The sequence below is a fragment of the Rhinoraja longicauda genome, chromosome 8 (assembly GCF_053455715.1).
Source record: "Rhinoraja longicauda isolate Sanriku21f chromosome 8, sRhiLon1.1, whole genome shotgun sequence".
Taxonomy (NCBI): domain Eukaryota; kingdom Metazoa; phylum Chordata; class Chondrichthyes; order Rajiformes; family Arhynchobatidae; genus Rhinoraja; species Rhinoraja longicauda.
In genome coordinates, this window is record NC_135960.1 from 34,271,445 (window position 1) to 34,293,117 (window position 21,673).

Here is a 21,673-nt window from a genome sequence, read left to right on the forward strand (position 1 = left end):
ACAAAGGCAAGAAAATGAAGGCAGTAGCTGAACGGCCTTTGTGTTTTGGTTGAAAAGGCAGTGAGGTGAAATGTACAGTCCAAAACCTTTCCTCAGAACAAATCAGAACCGGATAGGTTCAGATTATAAAGAGTTACGTTGTAATTTCCACTTTTAACTATTCAGCTCAACCGAGTATTGTTAGTGTTTATGCTCAACACAAACAGTGTGTCCAATTTAATGCTTCCACCATATTTCCACTCCTTTCCGTATCAGATCTTCAATTTTGGCTTGGTGATTAAGCTGCCCAGAAAGAAGCTTGAGCACAAAGTGCAGGGCGAGGCAGTGCAGTACTGGCAAGGGTGCTGATTTCTGGAATCAGATGGAGTGACCCCTCTCTGCCCTCTCAACTATGGTAAAGGAGTGAAGGGGAGTCCGCCACACCTGGCTTATTCTTATCCATGCAACGGAAATGTGGGTGATGCCTCATCTCCATTCTTCAGTAGGCTCACAGATCTACATGTTCATTGAGAAAAAAATTCCTGAACACATAACAGATTGTGCCTCATGCAAGCCCTTGGCATAACAGCAGTCCCCCAGTCAATATTTGGAAAGTTAAAATGCCTTCCTATTATTTTTGCAACTGTCTGTGATCTCCTGAAATATTTCTTCCTCTAATTTGCATTGACCCTTAGGGGGCCTATAATCCCATCAAAATGATCACTCCCCTCTTATTTCTCGATTCCATCGTTATAGCCTCACTGGACAATCCCCCAGAAATATCCTGTCTAAATACTGTGTGATATACTGCCTAATCAAAAAATGCATCAACCCCCTTGCTCTCTTTACTCCTACATCTATCCCTCCTGTAGCATTTGTACACCTGGATATTGAGCTGTCAGTCCTGTTCATCCTTCATCCACATTTCAGTAATAGTAGCCATTTCCAGATGCTTATGCATGACCTGAGTTCATGTGCTTTGCCTACCAGGTCTGAAATGAATGTAGTTTACAACATTTTCTTCCCTCGCTGTCTGCTGTGTTTAGTTTAACCTTCTCATCTGCCTATTGAGAAATGCAGCACAGTAGCAGGTCCTTCAGCCCACTGATTCCATCCTGACCATCAGCCACCCATTTACACTACTCCTACACTAACCCCATTCTCCCCACATTCTATCAACTCTCCTCATCTTCTAGCACTTAACTTCACACAAGGGACAATTCACAATAGCCAATTAGCCCACCATCCCACACGTCTTTGGGATGTGGGAGGAAACTGAAGCACCCAGAGGAAATCCACGCGATCGCAGGGAAAATGTACAGTCTCCGCGGAGACAGCAGTGAAGGGCGGATTGAACCCACGTCTCTGGAACTATAACCTCTACTAGCTGCGCCACTGCACCACCACATTTTTAGAGAAGGTGAGATGAGTTGCCTCCTTGAAGCGCTGCAGTCCTGCTTCCTGGGTAGGGTGTTGCGGGAGTTCTGCCACAAGACCTTCCTTGCTGTTAAGTAGATCAACAACATCCAAAGACTCATCAATCTGTTCCTCATCACCTGTTAAAGTACAAATCTCAGAGGATTCATTGTAATTGCTACTTATTTGTAACCCACAGAATAACCTTTCCAATAGAGAGATTCAGATCACCATGAAACTACCCGAGCAGCGGACGATGCACGAGCTGGAATTGCTTTCAGTTGTCCTGAGATCTTTGCTGAGCTTCAGACACTACAGAAAATCGTACCAGCTTTTGCTGGCAAAAATAATGAGATACGAACGGTAGGTGAGCAACATAGAGACATCAGTGAACAGGGGACTTGGCGCACTTTTCGAGTTTCAAAGAGTTTAAGTTCAAGCTGTATAGGGCTAGAGTGCTTTGTTGTATTTACTTTCTGTACCACAGCTAAATAACCACATAGTCAACTCAAATGCAAATTAGTAATTTATGTTCTTCAAGCGAGTCCACTCACCTATTCTCAAATTCCAAGTGGAGTTTCAAGGAAAAAGTAAATGGAAATGTGTCACAGTTATGCATGAACATCGAGCGTAGAATCGTACAGCACAGGAACAGGCCCTTTGGACCACGATCTCTGTGCCGACCGTGATGCCAATTGAGACTAATTGCATGTGATCTGTATCCCTCCACACCCTGCTTGTTCAAGTATTTGTGTTTTAGTACCTTTTAAATGTTGCCGTCATACCTGATTCCACAACATCCACTGGCAACGTGTTCCAGACACCCACCACTCTCTGTGTAACATAATTTCATGAATAACCTTTAGATTTACCCCCTCTCACCTAAAGGTTATGCTCTCTAGCATTTTATGGAGATAAAAGGACGATGGATTGTTTTACCTTGGCCGCAACAAATTCCTGCCGCATCCCAGTCCCGTAATGTTGTGCAGTCTTCTAATCTAATCTTAGATCAAAGATAGACACAAAGTGTTGAAGTGTCCACCCCCTCCTCCTCCCCTTCCCTCTCCCCCCCCCTTCCTCCTCCCCTTCTCCCTTCACTCCACTTCCAGTCTGAAGAACGGTTCCGACCCAAAACGTCACCCATCCTTTTTCTCCAGAGCTGCGGCCTATTCTAGTTACTCCAGCACTTTGTGTCCATCTTCGGTATAAACCAGTATCTGTAGTTGCTTCCTACTAATTGTAGATCAATTTAGTGGGAAGATTCAATTTGAATTTAATCAAGTGTGCTCCAGGTGATCTGGAGAGCAAACCCAAGAGACCTTTGACCAGCAGGTTTAAATGATTTTCCAACTGTAGAAAAATAATGAATCGCTCTAACTCTTGATTGGCAAATGGTTCAGGCAGGGGAGAGAAGATGGAGATAGTAGCAAAGGTTGGAGATGATGTGGAGGAGTGGTACAAATGGTGGAATCAGATAAGAAGGGAAGATGAGGATTGAAATGTAGATGCAGAGAGAAGGATGGTAGGGGAATGGGGTGGGGGAAGTGCACCTGAAGGGGGTAGAGGTGGTGTATGGAAAAGGAACTGGGTGACGGTGTGGGCGGGGGGAGGAATGGAACAAAGAGTGTGTGAGAGAGGACTTGGGTAGATGTGAAGGAGAAGGAAGTGGGGGAGGAGGGGATTACTTGAGATTGGAGAATTTAATGTTCATGCCATTGGATTGTAGACTATACAAACAAAATATGAGATTGTGTTCTTTCAGTCGCATGAGGTCTCACTCTGGCAGTGGAGGAGGCTGAAGCCAGACTGGTTGACTTTAGACTTTAGGGATACAGTGCAGAAACAGGTCCTTTGACTGACTGAGTCCGTGCTGACCACCGATCACCCTGTACACTAGCACTATCCTGCGCACTAGGAACAATTTACAATTTTACTGAAGCCAATTATCCTCCAAATCTGCACATCTTTGGGACGTGGGAGGAAACCGGAAATCCCAAAGAAAACCCATGTGGTCACAGTGAAAACGTGCAAACATCACATAGACAGCACTCGAGCTCTGGATTTAACCCAGATCTCTGGCTCCGTGAGGCAGCAACTGTACATCTGTGCCACTGTGCTGCCTGTTGGTCTGTAAATGGAAAGCGTATCGGAAGTGGTTTGCAACTGAGAGCTCCAGTTGGTCCTGGTGGACAGAGCGCAAGTGTTCGGCAAAATGTTCACCTGGTGTCTGCTTGGTCCCACACCAATGTAGTTGAGGCTTCATCGGGAACACTGAATGCAATAGAAGAGGTTGGAGGAGTAACCTTTGTCACACCTGGAAGGGAAGTTGGGATCCCTAGATGGAGATGAGGGAAGAGTTGTCGGGCCAACTTTTGCTTCTCCAGTAGTTGCTGGGGAAAGTTCCCAAGGAGGGGAGGAGTGGGTGGGGAGGGATGTGCAAATCAGGGAGTCATGGAGATGGTGGTCTGTGCTGAAAGCAGAAAGAGTTGAGGTGGGGAAGAAGTGACTCGTGGTGGGATCACGTTGAAATGGACAGAAACGTCAGAGAATGATGTGTTGGGTGAGGAAGCTGCAAGGGAGGGGGGGGGGGGGGGTGAAAGGTGAGGACCAGAGGAACTCTATCCCTATTCTGTATGAGAAGTGGGGTGAAGAGGTTAAAGTAAAACTGCAGGAATTTGAGGTAAAACAGGTGATGGCTCCATCCACAATTGTGGATGGGGGAATATATGTTTTCTGAAGTAAGAGGACATCTCAGATGTCTTGGAGTGGAAAGCTTCATCTTGAGAGCAGATGTGGCAGAGACTGAGAATCGAAAAAGGAATGACGTCCTTGCACGAGACAAGGTGGGAGGACGGGTTGTCGAGATAGCTGTGGAACCTACAGAGGACTAATCAGGCTTATAATACTGTAATTGCTGTTCACTGGGTTACCACATGATAAAGATAATGTTGGAGTGGATAACAAAATTCATTTGAGCTCTGAGGTTTGCTCCTGAGATGGACAACTCTGTCCTCATCGCCCACTTCCATTTCTCCATCATTGCTGGCCACGCTTCCTGCTCCGACAGTTCTATGCTGTGAAATTCCTCCTCTCTCCTCTGATGTCTCAGTCAAGCTCTTGCCTCTCTGACCCTATCACCTGCCTGGCTTGGAACGTTGCTATCAATGCCTCAGAAGGCAGTGGAGGCCAATTCTCTGAATGCATTCAAGAGAGAGCTAGATAGAGCTCTTGGGAATAGGGGTATGGGGAGAAGGCAGGAACGGGGTACTGATTGAGAATGATCAGCCATGATCACATTGAATGGTGGTGCTGGCTCGAAGGGCCGAATGGCCTCCTCCTGCACCTATTGTCTATTGTCTATTGTCTAATAATGCTCAATGGGTATTGTGGCTTTTGCTCAAAGTAGCTGCATTAGCGTGGTGGTTACTGTGCACAAATGATCTTGGGGGATGGTCCCAGTGGCACGAAGAGGGGAAGAGAATGAAGGATGGCTTGATAATGATGACTTTTGTGGTATATTTCCAGGTTCAGGAGGAGGAGGGTGATAATAAAGAAGGGTGATCCAGCACACAGTTTCTACTTCATCTACTCTGGAGGTGTCAGCTTCACCACGGACCAAGATGGGAGCAGTGCTTTTAAAGAGGAAACTCAAGCTGATTTGCGGAAAGGTGCCAGGTTTGGAGTGAGTATTCCCAGTGTGTGTTCACGCGGAGATGGGGAATTCGCTGGGTGTGTGTCCCTGTACATTACGGAGAACAGGAGAATTTGGCTGAAATTTGGAATTCATTAGGGTTGTAATTCTTGGAATGGTGAATGAGGAGCATAGAACATAGGACATCACAGGAACAGGTCCCTTGGCTCTCAATGTTTTTGCCGAACACAATGCCAAGCTGAGCTGATCTCATCTGTTTGTACATAATCCATATCCTTCTATTCCTTGCACTTCCACATGCCTATGTAAAGACCTTTTAAACGCCATATTTGCCTCCACCACCACTCCTGGGAATGCCTTCCAGGCCCCTACCACTCTCTATAAAAAAACTTGACAGCACATCTCCAGAAAAACTTTCCCCCGCTCACCGTAGAGCTTTGCTCTCTTGGGTTGGCCATTTCCACCCCAGGAAAATGGTTCTGATTGTCTACCCAATTTATGCCTCTCCTAATTCTATATACATATATCAAGTTTCCCGTGAACCTCTGATGTTCCAGAGAAAACTATCCAAGCTTATTCAATCGCTCCCCGTAATTGAAACCCTCTAATCCAGGCAGCATTCTGGGAAACTTCCTCTGCACCCTCTCCAAAGTCTCCACATCCAGGAGTTTACTGAAAGTGCAGTTCTAAATGAGAGTTCACTAGGCACGGAAAGATGAACCGCACTGAGTGACCTCCAGTGGCTGACACCACCGACATGATATGAATAAATGGGAAGCATCCCATGTGCTTCAGGAGTGGGCTCCACATGAAATCCATTGGTTTCTATTGCAGGAGATTCCCGTGCTGAAGCGCCTGCGAAGGAACTTCACTGTAGTTTGTGTGGAGGACACTGAGCTGCTGGTTGTGGACCGAGAGGACTTCTTTGCAAATAAACTTGACGAGGTGTTAGCAGAGGAAGCACACCATCGCTTCATTTTTTTCAGGTACTGTCACCCCTCCAGTTTTACGGTGAGCTGTCTTATTTTACTAATTCTTTTCCAAAAACTAAAGACAAATGCAACGTGTTTTCTGAGTTGGGATCTATTACCCATGAGGCAGTAGCCAAAGAGATCCTGAATTAAAATGGCTGAACCCAAGACTCGAGTGTAAAGCCTCTGTTAATTAGTTGTGTAGCTGTAATGGAGCAGGTTACAGAAAGGAAACACACTAACAAAACATGGTGTCAGATCGGGGCCTGTTTCAGGATTAGTTGAGAGGACGACAGCGGGCGGCGTTTATTAGTAATTACTACCGAGAGATGACTGTGCGGCCTACATTGTTTCCATCGATAGAGGGGCGGATTTATCAGGAACATAGATCAGCTAAAGCCCTCTAGGCAACTGAATTTTGAGGCAAGGGACCTGCCAATGGAGTGGAGACAATGGAGGGAGGAGTTTGAGTTCTATGTTGATTTGAGCATGGAAGGGAAGGATGACAAGACAATGAGGAAACTGCTAATGTACCTAGTTGGACTGCAAGGGAGAGAGTTCTACCAAATGCTCGAGACACGGACGCCGGAGGGCAACGTACAAGAGGTTACACTAGAGCAGGCTCTCGATGCTTTCGAACAGCATTGTCAACCCATGAGGAACGAGACCATCGACAGGTATAGATTCTTTATGAGGAGCCAAGAGAGAGGGGAGACTTTTGATTAGCTTTTAATAGAACTGAAGCTCTTGGCAGCTCATTGCGGTTTCAGAGAGTTGAAGGATTCACTGATACGTGATAGAATAATATGCGGCATAAGGGATGACATGCTGCGGGAAAGACTTCTCCGAGAAACCTCACTTGACTTAGAAAAGTGTGTGAAGGCATGCCAGGTTTCGGTGCTGGCCAAGGCCAGAGTTGATGTCCTGTTAGGGGACCAACAACAAGATGTCTGTGCAGTGAGACATAAGGGGAAACGATACCAGTCAACCATACAGTGCAAATACTGTGGATACAAACATGAGAGAAAGAGGGAGAAATGTCCGGCATATGGCAGGGAGTGTTTCAAATGCCATCAGAAAGATCATTTCGCCTCACAATGCACGGAAAAGCAGGGGCACCAGAAAAAATAAAAGAAAGGGAAAAAACCTGTGCATGCAGTGGAAGTAGAGAGTTCCAGTGATGAGTATGATGACAGTCAAGAGGTTGATGAAATTCACACAATGGAACTGCAACCAGAAGCAGTCAAAGCAGAAAGGGTGCACAGGGTTGAGGAGACTCAATTCCCAAAGAAAATCTTCGCGACCATGATGCTGAAAGGGAAGGAAGTAAAATTCCAGGTGGACAGTGGAGCCACATGTAACATCATTCCCAAGATGTATGCAAAGGATGTGGATGAAACCAAGCAAGTATTGTCCATGTACAACAATATGACAGTGGTGCCTCTTGGGAAAAGCAAGGTGAGACTGGTGATCCCAAAGAATGGAAGGAAATACAAAGTAGAGTTTGTAGTCTTGGAGGAAGACTGCATTCCAATCCTGGGAAGCAGGGCATCCCAGCAGATGGGGCTCATCTCAGTGTGTACAGAGAACATAATGACACTGAATGGCAGTGAAATCCCTCTGAACAAGGAAAGATTGATAGCGGAGTATGCTGATGTGTTTGAAGGGACAGGTAAATTTGAGGGCAAGTACCATCTGCTGGTAGCTGACACATAACGCCGGTGATCCATCCACCACGAAGAGTCCCTGTAGCCTTACGAAGTAAGCTGAAAGAGGAGTTAGGCAGACTAACAGAAGCGGAAATAATTGCCCCAGTAGTGACCCACACACCATGGGTATCCAGCCTCGTGTGTGTGTAGAAAAGCCCAATGGGAAGTTGAGAGTGTGTTTAGACCCGAGGGATCTGAACAAGGGGCTTAAAAGAAGTAATTACCCAATGACGACGATCGAAGATGTCCTCACCGACCTGAATGATGCCAAGGTCTTTAGCACGTTTGATGCCAAGAATGGGGTTTGGCATGTGGAACTGGATGATGAGAGTTCTCAGCTTACGACATTTAACACACCATATGGTAGATATAGGTGGAGACGCATGCCGTGTGGTCTGTCCACGGCCCCTGAGGAGTTCCAGCGACGACAGAACCAAGTGCTGGAGGGCCTGGAAGGAGTGAGGTCTGTTGCTGACGACATCCTAGTGTTTGGGAAAGGAAAAACGGCAGAGGAAGCAGAAAGAGACCATGACAGGAAGGTTAAAGCTCTGATGGAGAGATGTCGTGACCGTCACCTGAAGCTGAACATAGAGAAGGCAAAGCTAAAGATGAAGGAAGTCACTTTCATAGGACAAAGAGTCTCTGCTGCAGGACTGAAACCAGATCCAGGGAAGGTAGAAGCAGTGCTACAGATGCCTAACCCAACGGATGTCCAAGGAGTTCAGCGATTTATTGGGTTTGTTAACTACTTGAGCAAATTCCTTCCTGGATTAAGCGATCTATGTGAACCGCTACGCAAGCTGACACAGAAGGATGTAGTTTGGTGGTGGGCACAGGTGCATGACAGGGTGGTGATGGACATAAAGAAGCTAGTAACTGCCGAGCCAGTACTCAGATACTATGATTCATCCAAGGAGCTGACAGTACAGGCCGATGCATCAGAAACTGGACGGTGCGGCGCTGATGCAGGAGGGCCATCCAGTTGCCTATGCCAGCAGGGCCCTGACGGATGCGGAGACCAGATATGCACAAATAGTAAAAGAATTGCTGGCAGTGATGTTTGGTCTAGAGAGGTTCCACGTGTACACATATGGAAGGCCAGTGAATGTGCAGTCAGACCATAAGCCACTGGAGATAATCGCCACAAAACCACTTCATCGTGCACCAAAGAGATTGCAGAGGATGCTGGTGAGGATGCAGACTTATGATGTGACAATAAGATACAGACCAGGGAAGGAGATGCAGCTTGCAGACACACTGAGCAGAGCATATATTCAGACTAGCAAGACTGACAAGACCATGAGAGAACTGGAGACTGTAAACCTGGCAAGGCACATCCCAATAGCACAGCCTCTGCTAAATGGCATAAGGGATGCAACAGAAACAGATGAGACTATGCAGAAACTGCAAGAGGTGATCAAACGAGGCTGGCCAAAGAACAAGAGGGAGGTTGATCCAGAACTTATCTCCTATTTCCATGTGAGGGACGAGCTGAGTGTTGGAGATGGCCTCATATTTAGGGGAGAGAGCGTAATCATCCCTAAAGCCAGGAGACGTGACATGCTCACACGAGTACATGATTCCCACGTGGGGGTGAATGGCTGTATAAGAAGGGCAAGAGAATGTCTGCGCTGGCCCGGAATGAGTGTAGAAATCAAGGACTTCGTACAGAAATGTGAGACATGTCAAGCTCAAGGGAAAGAGCAACCAAAAGAAACACTGCATTCCCATGAAATTCCAGAGAGACCATGGGCGAAGGTGGGTGCAGATTTGTTCCACTTGGATGGAAGGAACTATTTGATCACTGTGGACTATTTCTCAGGATATTGGGAAATAGACTAGAGAAAACACTGGCAGTGAATGTCATCCATAAAAGTGTGGGAGGAAACCAGAGCGCCCGGGGAAAACCAACGCGGTCACAGGGAGAACGTACAAACTCTGTACAGATATCAATCGAACCCTGGTTTCTGGTACGTAAGTCAGCAACTCTACTGCTGTGCCACTGTGTCGCCCTACTCCTCTCTACGCAGTTGATGAACCAGGTGAAAGAAGGTTTCCTCCCACACTCCAAAGACGTACAGGTATGTAGGTTAATTGGCTGGGTAAATGTTAAAAAAAAATTGTCCTTAGTGGGTGTACGATAGTGTTAATGTACGGGGATCGCTGGGCGGCACGGACTTGGAGGGCCGAAAAGGCCTGTTTCCGGCTGTATATATATGATATGATATGATATGAAATAAGAGGAAATATTCCCAATGGTCGGAACGTTGGAACCATAGGACATCAGTTTCTGGAAATCAGCAGAGGGGTGAAGGGTAGCCTGGATGTAGGTGGTGGAGTGGAGTGGGGAGCAGAAGAATATTATACTAAGAAGCAGAATGTTGGCGGAACTCAGCATCTGTGGATAAAGTGTAGGTCAATGTTTTGGGTCGCGATTCTCCATCAGGACAGAGGAAAGAATGAATGAATGAATGAATAAATGAATGAATGAATTATACATCATTGTCTGGTTTTTAGGAAAGATGGCCAATGTATAGCAGTACGAGGGGCGGGTGAGGCAGAAGCTGGTAGGTGATGGGTGGAACCAGGTGGGAAAGGATTGGAAAGATGATCAAAGGGAGAAGAAAACAAGTTGCATAGGTGAGTGTGTGGGGGAGAGGAACACCAGGAATATTGAAATTTCCCCAACAAGGTAGAATCACAGGTAGATAGAGTGGTGAAGAAGGCTTTTGGCATGTTGTTCTTCATCACTCATGAAATTGAGTATAGAAATTGGAATGTTATGTTTTAGTTATGCAAGACTTTGGTGAGGCCATACTTGGAGTATGATTTCAATTTTGGACCCCTGCCATTGAGCTATTAAACTGGAAAAGGTGCTGAAAGTATTTATGAGGATGTTGCCAAGACTTGAGGTCTTGGTTCAACGAAGAGGTTGGGAATGCAAGGTCTTTATTCCTCTGAGTACAAGAGGCTGAGGGGTGATCATATAGAGGTGTATAAAATCATAAGGGGGAACAGGTTAGGGGAATCAACAACTAAAGGATATTGGTTTAAGGTGAGAGGGGATAGATTTAATAGGAACATGAAGGGCGACCTTTACACCCAACTGGTGAATATAGAACATAGAACATTGAATGTAGAAGACTGCAGCACAGGAACAGGCCCTTCGGTCCACAATGTCTGTGCCATACATAATGCCAAGACCAACTCTTATTTACCTGCGCTTAATCTGTTTTCCTCCTTTACCTGTATATCCACGTTCCTATCCAAAAGTCTCTTCAAAGCCTCATACCTGACTCCCCATGCCACCCCAGACGTGAGTTCCATGCACTCACCATCCTCTGTGTAATAATCTTGCCCGCACATCTCCTTTAAATTTTGCTCCTCTCACCTTAAAGCTGCACCCTCTAGTATTCGAGATCTCTCTCCTTGGAATAAGATTCTGCGTGTCCACCATACCTATGCCTCTCATGATTTTATATACCTCTATCAGGTCACCCCTCAACTACCGGTGCTCCAGAGGAAATAATCCCCCAAGTTTGTCCAACCTCACCCTGTAGCGAATACCCCTTAATCCAGACATCATTCTGGGAAATCTTCTCTGCACCCTTTCCAAAGCCCCACATCCTGTTTTGGGGTGAACAGAACGCATGCAATACTTCAAATGCGAACTAACAAAAATGGTATAAAGCTGCATCATGATTTCCTGACTCGTACTCAATGAAGGCAAGCATACCATATGGCTTCTTTTCCAATGTATCCATTTATGTTGCCACTTTTAGGAAGCTATAAACCTGGACCCTAAAATCCATCTGTACATCCCTTGGTATATGGAATGAGCTGCCAGAGGAAGTGGTTGAGGTATAGACAATAACAACATTTAAAATTTGGCCAGGAACATGGATAGGAAAGGTTTTGAGGGATATGGGCCAAATGTGGATAAATGGACATGCCTAGATGGGGCATCTTGGTTGGCATGGAGTTGTTGGGCTAAAGGGCCTGTTTTCATGCTGTATGACTCTAAGTTCTCGTGGGCTGCAATGCTCTGAGATGCAGGAGTAGTTGAAACAAATCCAGATTGGGGACATCGCTTGGCTGATCGTTATGGGTGGTTCCTGAACATCCCGTTAGTGTATTTTAAAAAATCATTTTAACATAAATGTAAGCTTCATTTATTCTTTCAGATCGCTCAGCCTTCTACAGTCATTGCCTGACAGTTCCATCGAGATCCTATCTGACTACTCCACAACAGAAGAGTTCCTCTATGGCCAGGTCATTCCACACAATATGGACAACCTGATTTTCGTCACCAAGGTGAATCCTCATCGATTCTAAGACTTAACTGGGCACTTCAATGGTGGAGTGAGGTCAGGGTTTATGTGCGGAGTTCCCAGAGAGATGGGTGATTTTGAATATTTTCCTTCATTCACTATTGGATATTCTGTCCGTTTCTCAGAATTCATTTTTGCTTGTGCTGTTATTTGTGGTTTCATGTTACCCTCCTCCAGGGCTCTTCTCTAATGATCTCCCTCCATTTGCAGGGTCGCTTTGTGATCCTGCGACTGGTGAATCTCTCTCGCTGTCATTCCTACCACTCGCTGATTGCCCAGGAGCTGCCCTTCATCAAAAACATGGACACAGAAAGAGATTCGATCAGTAAGCATTGTGGATGGTTGTCTGTATGGAGGGCTGATCTGTGAATGACCCTTATAATAGACACAAAATGCTGGAATAACTCAGCGGGTCAGGCGGCACCTCTGCAGAAAAGGAGTGCTGCTAGCTAGACCCGCTGAGTAACTGCAGCATTCTGTATCTATCTTCGGTGCAAACCAGCATCTGTTGTTCCTTCCTACACATTGTAAATTACCCTTGATGTTTGAATTTTCTGCACAGTTGCCAATGAGAGTGGGGTGGGTAGAGGCTTTTGGAAATCAGCTAATTCATGGGGTAATGCTGTGTGTTTTATCTCTGGTCACTGGGTTACAACTCATCAGGAAATGGGGTCAGAAGGATTGAACTGCAGGGATCGTTCGGTGTAGACTTGTTTTTAACACCATTGGGTACAGAAGATTAAAGGCCAACTAATCAATGCGTGAAAATATATAAATGCTGGAAATCTGGGAAACTCAGCAGGCCAGGCAGTATCTGCAAAGAGAAACAAATGTAATGTTTCAGTACGTGACCCGGTGTTTAAGATAACTAATGGACTTTACAGTTTAGATAAAGGGAGGCCCACCATGTTTATGCCGACCATTGTGCCTATCTGCACTAATCTCACCTGCCTCATTAAAGCCATATCGCTGCCTGCATTCCTCGTTCAAGCATTTGTTCAGATGCCTCTGAAATATTGTTCTTGTTCTTGCCTCCACCACCTCCTCTAGGAAGGAGTTCATTCCAGATTCTTTGTGTGAAAAGTTTACCGCTGAGCCCCTGTTGAAACCTCCTCCCTTTCACCTTAAACTGGCTGTTAACCCTTTCTCTGTCTCTCATAATTTTATATACCTCTGTCATGTCACCTCTTAGCCTCCTTCACTCGGGAAAGCAGACCCAGCATATCCAATCTCTCCTGATACCTTAAACCTTCCAGTCCAGGTAACATCCTTGTGAATTTTATTCATATTATCTCTAGCTTAATCACATCCTTTGATGATATTGACTGACTTTTTAAGGGAGCACATACTCCTTCGATGATGGGGAGGTCACTACCTGTGACCCCTTCCTCACACAAACATAGAAACATAGAAAATAGGTGCAGGAGTAGGCCATTCGGCCCTTCGAGCCTGCACCGCCATTCAATATGATCATGGCTGATCATCCAGCTCAGTAGCCTATACCTGCCTTCTCTCCATACCCCCTGATCCCTTTAGCAAAAAGGGCCACATCTAACTCAAGTGTAGGGGTGACCTAGAAATAGCTGTCGGGAGTAGGCCTCTGCTGACATTTTGAAGAATTAAGATTGCTGGAGTTTGTTAGATTAAGATATTGCAAATACTGGGAACAAAGAGGATTCACTGAACTGAGAAACAGTTACATTGTGATCATAATCAAACAGGCTCAAAGGACCCATTGGTCTCCTCCATATCCTGTCTTCCCAGAAAATCAGAAGAAAACATCACCAGTGCCCATCACCAGAGAGTAGAGGGTACATGAGAAAGTGGCAGAGACAAATGTTAAATGGGCACAAGTCATCTCGGGATTGACAGACATGGGCCAAGTGCTGGTAGATGGCATTAATGTGGATGGGTTGGCATGGACGTGGTGGGACAAATGGCCTGTTTCTATGCTGTATGTCTCTATGCCCCTACACTGATCATGATGACATTGACGACTGACTGGCCACAACTGGATAGTTTTGACACACTCAGAAAGTTGTCAAAGGGATTGGCTGAATTTGTTCAAAGTTTGAGACCAACCTAGTCTGTGAGTAATGATTTCCTTGCCTGGAGTTGTTCCACGGTGCATTTCATTGTTTTTAATGACAGGTACTTTTAAAATCGACAAAAGTTTGCTGAACTTGACAAGTCGAAGAGCTACACTGTATCAGCTACAGAAATTCACGACAGGTTCGTCAAAACATAGAGGGAAGACATTGAATAGGAAAGATCCTGAGTCTTTTATCGAGCACCGTCCAAGGATGCACAAGGAAGATCCTGATGGTTCTCATTATAGCTCTATGACTATGCTACCAACCCCTGCCGATTCACAGCAGTATCTGAACATAATAGCAAACTCGTGGAAAATGCAAAAAACGGGCAGGTACACTTACTTACCTTTATATATTCTGCCATTTACAGCACTGCATTTATGCAAATCCCATATTTATATAAAGAGCTGAAACATTCAATAACGCTTCTCAGGGGATTTGACCCCAAGCCATTTAAAAGGTATTCTAGATGGATGGAAGAACGCTGTCTTTCCACTGACTGGTTAGCACTCAACAAACATTTTTCACTGTACCTCAGTACATGTGACAATAAACTATGTATTTAGTTGCTATGTCTTCTGAATACTTATGTTCTCTTCCCAGAAAAAGAGGGCGGCACAGTGGCACAACGGTAGAGTTGCTGCCTTATGGTGCCAGAGACCCAGGTTTGATCTGGACTATAGGTGCTGTCTGTACGGAGTTTGTACGTTCTCCCGGTGACTGCATGGGTTTTCTCTGGGTTCTCCAGTTTCCTCAAACACTCCAAAGATGTACAGGTTTGTAAGTTAATTGGTTTCGTTAAGTTGTTAAATTGTCCCTTGTGTGTGTGGACTAGTGTATGGTGTGATCACAGACTCTGTGGGCCGAAGGCCCTGTTTCCACTCTGTAACTCTAAAGTCTAAAGGTAGGTTTCATTGTTTGACCCCAAACCATTTAAAAGATATGGAGGTAGGTTTTATTAAGTGTCTTAGAGGAGGAGAGATAGTTGCAGGTTTTGATGGGAAACCTAGGGCTTGGGTAAAAAAACAGAAAATTCTGGCTGTCTAAATCATTATTGTTGTATCTGCTTCTACCACCTCCCATTTGCAGGGTGTTCCAGCCACCTACCACTCTGTGTGAAAAGCTTGCCCTGCACATCTCTTTTAAACATTCCCCCTTTCTCCTAGTATTTAGTATTACCACCCTGGGGAAAATACTCGGACTAGCTACTGTATGCCTCTTATACTTCTATATATTATTGGCCTCCCCTCAGCCTTTGATGCTACAGATATAACAATCCAAGTTGGTCAAACCTCTCTCTGTAACTGATGCACTCCAATCTAGGCATCATTGGAGAACCTCTTCTGCACCTTCTCCAAAGTCCTCACATCCATTAGAAATGCACACGATAAAGAGCAGGAAACCTGGATTGATTAAGAGGCCTGAATAAGGGAACACAGTGACCTTGGAGGGTTGTGGGCTGGGGGAAGGTTTGGTAGAGAGAGTGCAATTTAGAGTCGAGAACAGGTCAAAAACAGGCTCTTCAGCCTACCCACCGAGTCTGTGCCGATCAACAACTATCCACTTACATTGATTCTACCCTAACCCATTTTATTCTCCCAACTCTCCTATTCCCCGCAGATTCTGCCACTCAGCAATACACTAGGGACATTTTTACAATGATTAATTAACTTAACAACCTGCATGTCTTTGGGGTGTGGGAAGAAACCAGAGCACCCTGGGGAACCCAGACGGTTTCTCGTGGGATGAACATGCAAACTCCACGCAAGGACAGCACCAGAGATCAGGATTGAACTGTGGTGTTGTTGAGACAGCGGCTCTACTGGCTGGACCACTGTGCCGCCAATTGACAAGGAGTCCAGTGATATTTCTTCTGTTGTTGTGCATGGGATCTTCCTGCCTGAACAAGCAAACCTTGGTTTAATATTCACAGCCCACTTGGCTCAGTGTCAGACTATTAGCGCCAGCTATGGCTGATACAGCTGCTTCTGTTGTGAAGCAGACAAAATCGTAAAACTGGAGCTCAACTATTTCGAATGAATTGTAACCGGTTGCATGTAGTTGATAGATCTGGAACTCGCTCTTTCAATAAAGCTGAGAATACCAGAACAATTACATTTTTCCAGACTTGAGATCATTCGTTTTTTTATAAAGAAGGAATCTGAAGGAAATGGAGGAAATTCAGGGAAATGGAATTAAGGTACAGAATAGCCCCCCAAAAAATGTGTTTGAGGGGTAGGTAGCCTTAGTTATCATGCTCTGTATATTGATTATTTCTAAACATAGAAATAACAGAGGGCTGAATAGTTATCAGTTGTTGGTCAGACGTGATTATGGAGAAGTGCCTGTAAGATCAAAGTGTTCACATTCCCATAAAATATTCCATATGTCCACAGTGTTACCAACGTAATTTCCGAAGACATTCCCTTGGCCTCAGGTAAACGGACAAAGCAATCTTCCTCCCACATTCGCTCACAGCTTCCCAAAGCCCTGGCTGTCACCGTCTACATGCAGATCGATTCATTTCTACCAGGAGAGGTTTTTGTAAGTATTTTCTGTGATGCTTCCACTTGGAAAGTGTCCTAAGATCTCTGATGGATTAAAGAATAACACTGCTGACTACTCCCTAGCTATTTATTGATGTCACTGTGAGATGCAGTGCAGAAACAGGCCATTTGGCCCACAGAGTCCATGCCGACCATCAACAACCCACTTGGTATTGATCTTTTATTGGCACGTACCGAGATATAGTGAAAAACTTGGTTTTGCGTGCTATCCAGGCAGATCATGCCATACATGATTACATCAAGTAGTGCAAAAGAGAAAGAAACAGAATGCAGAATACTATTATTGATACAGAGAAAGTGCAGATAAGAGAGAGTGCAAGGACTTCAATGAAACAAGTTCATCCTCAGCAGATGAGAGGTCTGTTCAAGAGTCTGATAACAGCAAGGAAAAATATATTCTTGGATTTGGTGGAACATGCTTTCAAGCTTTTGTATCCCCAGCCCGATGGGAGTGAAGAAGAGAATAACTGGAGTTGAGTGGTTTTTGAATATGTTGACTGCTTTTCTGAGGCAATGCAGATGTAGTTGATTGGAGGAGGCTGGTTTGTGCGATGGATGGGACTGCGTTCACAACTCTCTGCAGTTTCTTGCAGTTTTGGAAAGAGCATTTGCCAAACTAAACTGTACTGCATCCTGCTAGAATGCTTTCTATGGCGCATCTGTAGAATGAATCTTGGAGACATGCCGAATTTCCTTAGCCCTCTGAGAGAATAGAGGTATTGGTATGCTTTCTTGACTATAACGTTAATGTGGTTAAATCTTGACAAATTGTTGATGATACTTACATACACCTAAGAATTTGAAGCTCTCAACCATCTCCACTGAAACACTGTTATACAGACAAGGGACAACCAGTTCCTTTGTTTTACTGACGTTGATGGAGAGGTTATTGTTTTGCCCTCCATCTCCTTCCTGCCAGAGAAAGCTGTGGAGCCAGGTACAATGGTGACTTTTAAAAGACATTTAGACATGGATAGAAAAGGTTTGTTGGGATAAGGGACAAACGCAGGCAAATAGGTCCAGCTCAGTTATAAAACCTGGTCGGCATGAACAAGTTAGGAGGAAGGGCCTGTTTCTGTGCTCTATGACTCTATAACCCAGAGGGTGGTTGGAATGTGCCTGAGAGGAGGAGGGCAGAGAATTTCACAACTTCTCGGAAGCTCAAAGAACTGTGGCATGGAAGGCTATTGGCCAAGTGCTGGCACAAGAGTTGGTACAATAGGTATTAAATAGCCAGCACAGATATGATGGGCTGAAGGGCATTTTTCTGTGCTGCATGACACTTTGATTCTATTGACATTGCTGACAATCGATTGCATTCCTGACAGTATGGCCTGTCTTCTGTCTCTAGGGCTTGCGGCAGTACTTTCTGCCCAGTAACCTTTACGATAGGCGGCCCTTCAGTCTCAAGAGTGTCGGCACGAAAATTGTAAGGATTGATATGGAGACCTTTGCTGAAATAGCTGACCAGAAAACACTGCAAAAGGTCAGGTTGCTGCAGGCTGTGTACCCAAGGTGAGTGAAAGAATGCAGTGCGGTGAGGCTGGTGAACGAGTGGGGAGGGAGCTGATCACAGACATAGTGATGGATTAAAGGCCAGTGAGGCATCGTGCACCAGGGTTAACACCAGTCATGACCAGGTGCTGACTCCCTGAACATTGTTCTGTCACTGCAGGAAGATCCCAGGGAAACTTCTTAACAGGGAAGGAGGAATTGAACTAACGTCAGGTATTAAGTGCACACCTTGGTGCATTACACAGTATTGGTTTATTATCACATGTTTCAAGATACAGTGAGAACTTTGTTTTGTGTGTCATCCAGGCAGATCATTCCATACATTAATACATTAGGTAGTGCAAAAAGAGAAAATAACCATAGGGCAGAATATAGTGTGACATCTACAGAGAGAGTGGAAATAAAAACGAGTGCAAGAGCCGCTACAAGATAGATTTGAAGACTGGGAATACAATCTTCGCATTTGAGAGTCCTTTCAAGAGCCTGATAATTGCAGAGAAACAGTTGTTCTTGAATCTGGATTAGATACATTTATGCATGGTATCTTCTCCATGGACTAAACTTATCCTGCATTAAGTTATAGGGATCAATGATACACAAGGATGTCACACAGCTCTTCAAACTTATTCCACCATTGACCTGCCTTGGTTCCATCACCGTTTAACTAACCGTTTAACTTTCAATGCCAATTGTGATGTTTTCAAGAAAAAAGTTGGAAGTGGGAAAATGAAGGTGTTTCTGTGTGTAGGGAGACACAAAATCACTTGAATATCCAATCAGGGCTAATCCTCAGAGGGTGGTGAGTGTGTGGAACCATTATCATAGGGAGTGATAAATTCAAACAGTTGAGGAGCGAAGAGAAACTGGGAGAGAGGAGATAGGGTGGGCCAGGCAGAGGATATACCAGGCGGAAGGAAGTTAGTGTATTGAGTGGAAAGGGTTGAATGGATAGGGAGGAATTGTTGACACTGGGTCAAGCCCCTGCATCAGGATTGACAGTGGAGAGGAAGCATAGCCAGTAGAAAGATGGGAGTTGGAGGGGTGAGACAAGGGGCAGTCGGTGAAGGATAGACCGAGGATAGGTGAGAAACGATGGGCGGAGAGAGCCAGGTGACTGACAGTAGGGAGGAAGGAATTGGCAATTCTGAGAAAGGTGAATAGGTAGAAGCAGATAAAGGGGGGACTGAGGATATAACAGGATGAACTATTTTATCTGTATAATCTAGAGTCATGGAGTCATAGAGCGATACGGTACAGGAACAGACCTTCAGCCCACAAGAGCCCACACCAATTAACAACCACCCATTTACACGTATCCTATATTAATCCCATTTCTATTCTCCTCACATTCCCATTAACTTCTCCCAGATTCTACCACTCACCCACACAATAGGTGCAATTTATCGCAGCCAATTAACTTCCCAGCCCACATAGTTGTGTTTATTATTGTCATGTGTACCAAGGTGCAGTGAAAAAAAGTTGTTTGCAAAAGCTTTCCAGTCAAAGGAAAGAAAATGCATGAGTACAATCAAGTCATTAACAGTGCACAGATAAAAGATAAAAAAGTACATCGTTTAGTGCAAAAATATAACATTGAAGTCTAATAATGTCTGATTAAAGATACTGTAGTTCAAAGGTCCTCAATGAGGCAGTTGGGAGGTCAGGACTGCACTCTAACTGGTGAGAGGACAGTTCAGTTGCCTGATAAACTTCTGTGCCTCTTGTCTGGGGAGAGGGGAGAAGAGGAAATGGCCAAGGTGAGACTTCTCCTCGATTATGCTGGCAGTCTTGATGAGGCAGAGAAGTGTAAATGGGGTCAATGGAAGGGAGGCTCTTTTCTGTGATGGCCTGGGCTTTGTCCACAACTCTCTGCAATTTCTTGCGGTCTAGGATGCATCTGTTCCCAAATCCCGATAAGATGCTCTCCACGATGCATCTGTAGAGGTTGGTGAGGGTTGTTGGGGATATGCCAAACTTCCTCATTCTTCTAAGGAAGTAGAGGCATTGCTGTACTTTTGTGGCTCTGTCTTTGGTAATTGGGAGGAAACCCTTGCAGTCACAGGTAGAACATGAAAACTCCACACAGACCTCCACACAAAATCTTGTTCTCTGGCACCATGAGGCAGTGACTCTTCCAGTTGCACCTCTCTGTCACGCAGTTTAGTTGTGCTAACAATTTAATTTTTTACCTTAACTCGAAAGTGCTTTGACACCACATGTCCAGAGCCTCAGCTATAAACACCCTGTAAACCTCAGCTCATATCTTTTACCTTGCCAAGACTGATGGCCATTTTGACTCTCTTTCATTTCCAGCGATGACAAGCTCTGCGAGGTCTTCATCAGGAATAATTTCTGGAAGACCTTTAAGAAGGATATGATCGCCAAGATCACCCATGACACAAAAGCTGAGAAAGCTCCAATGTCAGGTCAAGGGGAGACTGTGTATGAGATTGACAAAACTGGCCTCCTGAACCTTCCCGATATTGCTAGCAATCCCCATACTATTTTTTCAAAGCCGTCATACTACATTAGTCCTATTCTGAGGATGAGGGAAGGTGATGACTTCAAATTACCAGAAATAGATCTCCAATTGATACACGGAATAGAAAAGATTCCATTCAATTTAAGGCATGCGTTGTTCTGAACAGGTCCCCCTGGTGTTCTTGCTCACTTTCTGGCTTCCTTCAATGTAGAATCTTTCAGATTGTTGCCATTACTTGTTTAATCCTTTCCAATTTCAGTTTATTTTTCCCCCAACACTTTGTTCACTGTGGGATCATGCACAGGAATTTTTCTCCCATACTTTGCTCTTTCATATATTTGGCCGCTGTTATGCACAAACCTTTTACAATTATAAAGGAACTCCTACAATCATAAAGAAACCACTCTTACAAAGGACTTACATTAAAATTCCAAGCTATTTAAACCTACTGCCATAAAGACAGTGCATAGGATCCAAGCTAGGAAAATACAAGCTTACAGCCAACATGATAAGACCTAATAATTTAGTTGTGTTGTTTTAAAAATGCAACATTAGAGTCCCATTATCAGGTCTATGTAATGTAAAAATATTGGTTTGATAACACCAGACACAAACATTCACACTCAATGCAAAGGTCCAATACCTTATGCTTGAATGGTATGAGATCCAATGATATTGAGCCCAATATCATAAATCATGTACTACACTATGAGACAAATTCCATAGACCCAATCACATAGACTCCCTAGTTTAAGATCCAATTCATTAAGACCCAATAATAAGGACCCTGTGCAATAATAATACAATGCCACAAGTCAATATGCTATAAAATCCAATCATAAGACCCGTTGCTATAAAGGTGCAGTGTCATAATGCCAAAGGCCACAACACGTGAATACTTAAGACCCAATGCCACTGCCCCAATGCTGAATAATTGAATTATGAAAACACCATAAGC

The 21,673-nt window shown here is 44.7% G+C and overlaps 1 protein-coding gene across 1 annotated transcript in view; it reads left to right on the forward strand.

Annotated features, from left to right (window-relative positions):
- Positions 1-20,934, forward strand: part of LOC144596357 (cyclic nucleotide-binding domain-containing protein 2-like) — a 34,882-nt gene extending 13,948 nt beyond the window's left edge. The window contains exons 10-18 of the mRNA XM_078404612.1: positions 1,595-1,758; positions 4,921-5,077; positions 5,882-6,033; positions 11,912-12,041; positions 12,269-12,383; positions 14,210-14,483; positions 16,548-16,695; positions 18,070-18,233; positions 20,547-20,934. Coding sequence (XP_078260738.1) covers positions 1,595-1,758; positions 4,921-5,077; positions 5,882-6,033; positions 11,912-12,041; positions 12,269-12,383; positions 14,210-14,483; positions 16,548-16,695; positions 18,070-18,233; positions 20,547-20,877 — 1,635 coding nt within the window. The 3' untranslated portion in view covers positions 20,878-20,934. The remainder of the gene's footprint in view (positions 1-1,594; positions 1,759-4,920; positions 5,078-5,881; positions 6,034-11,911; positions 12,042-12,268; positions 12,384-14,209; positions 14,484-16,547; positions 16,696-18,069; positions 18,234-20,546) is intronic.
- The last annotated feature ends 739 nt before the right edge of the window (positions 20,935-21,673 follow it).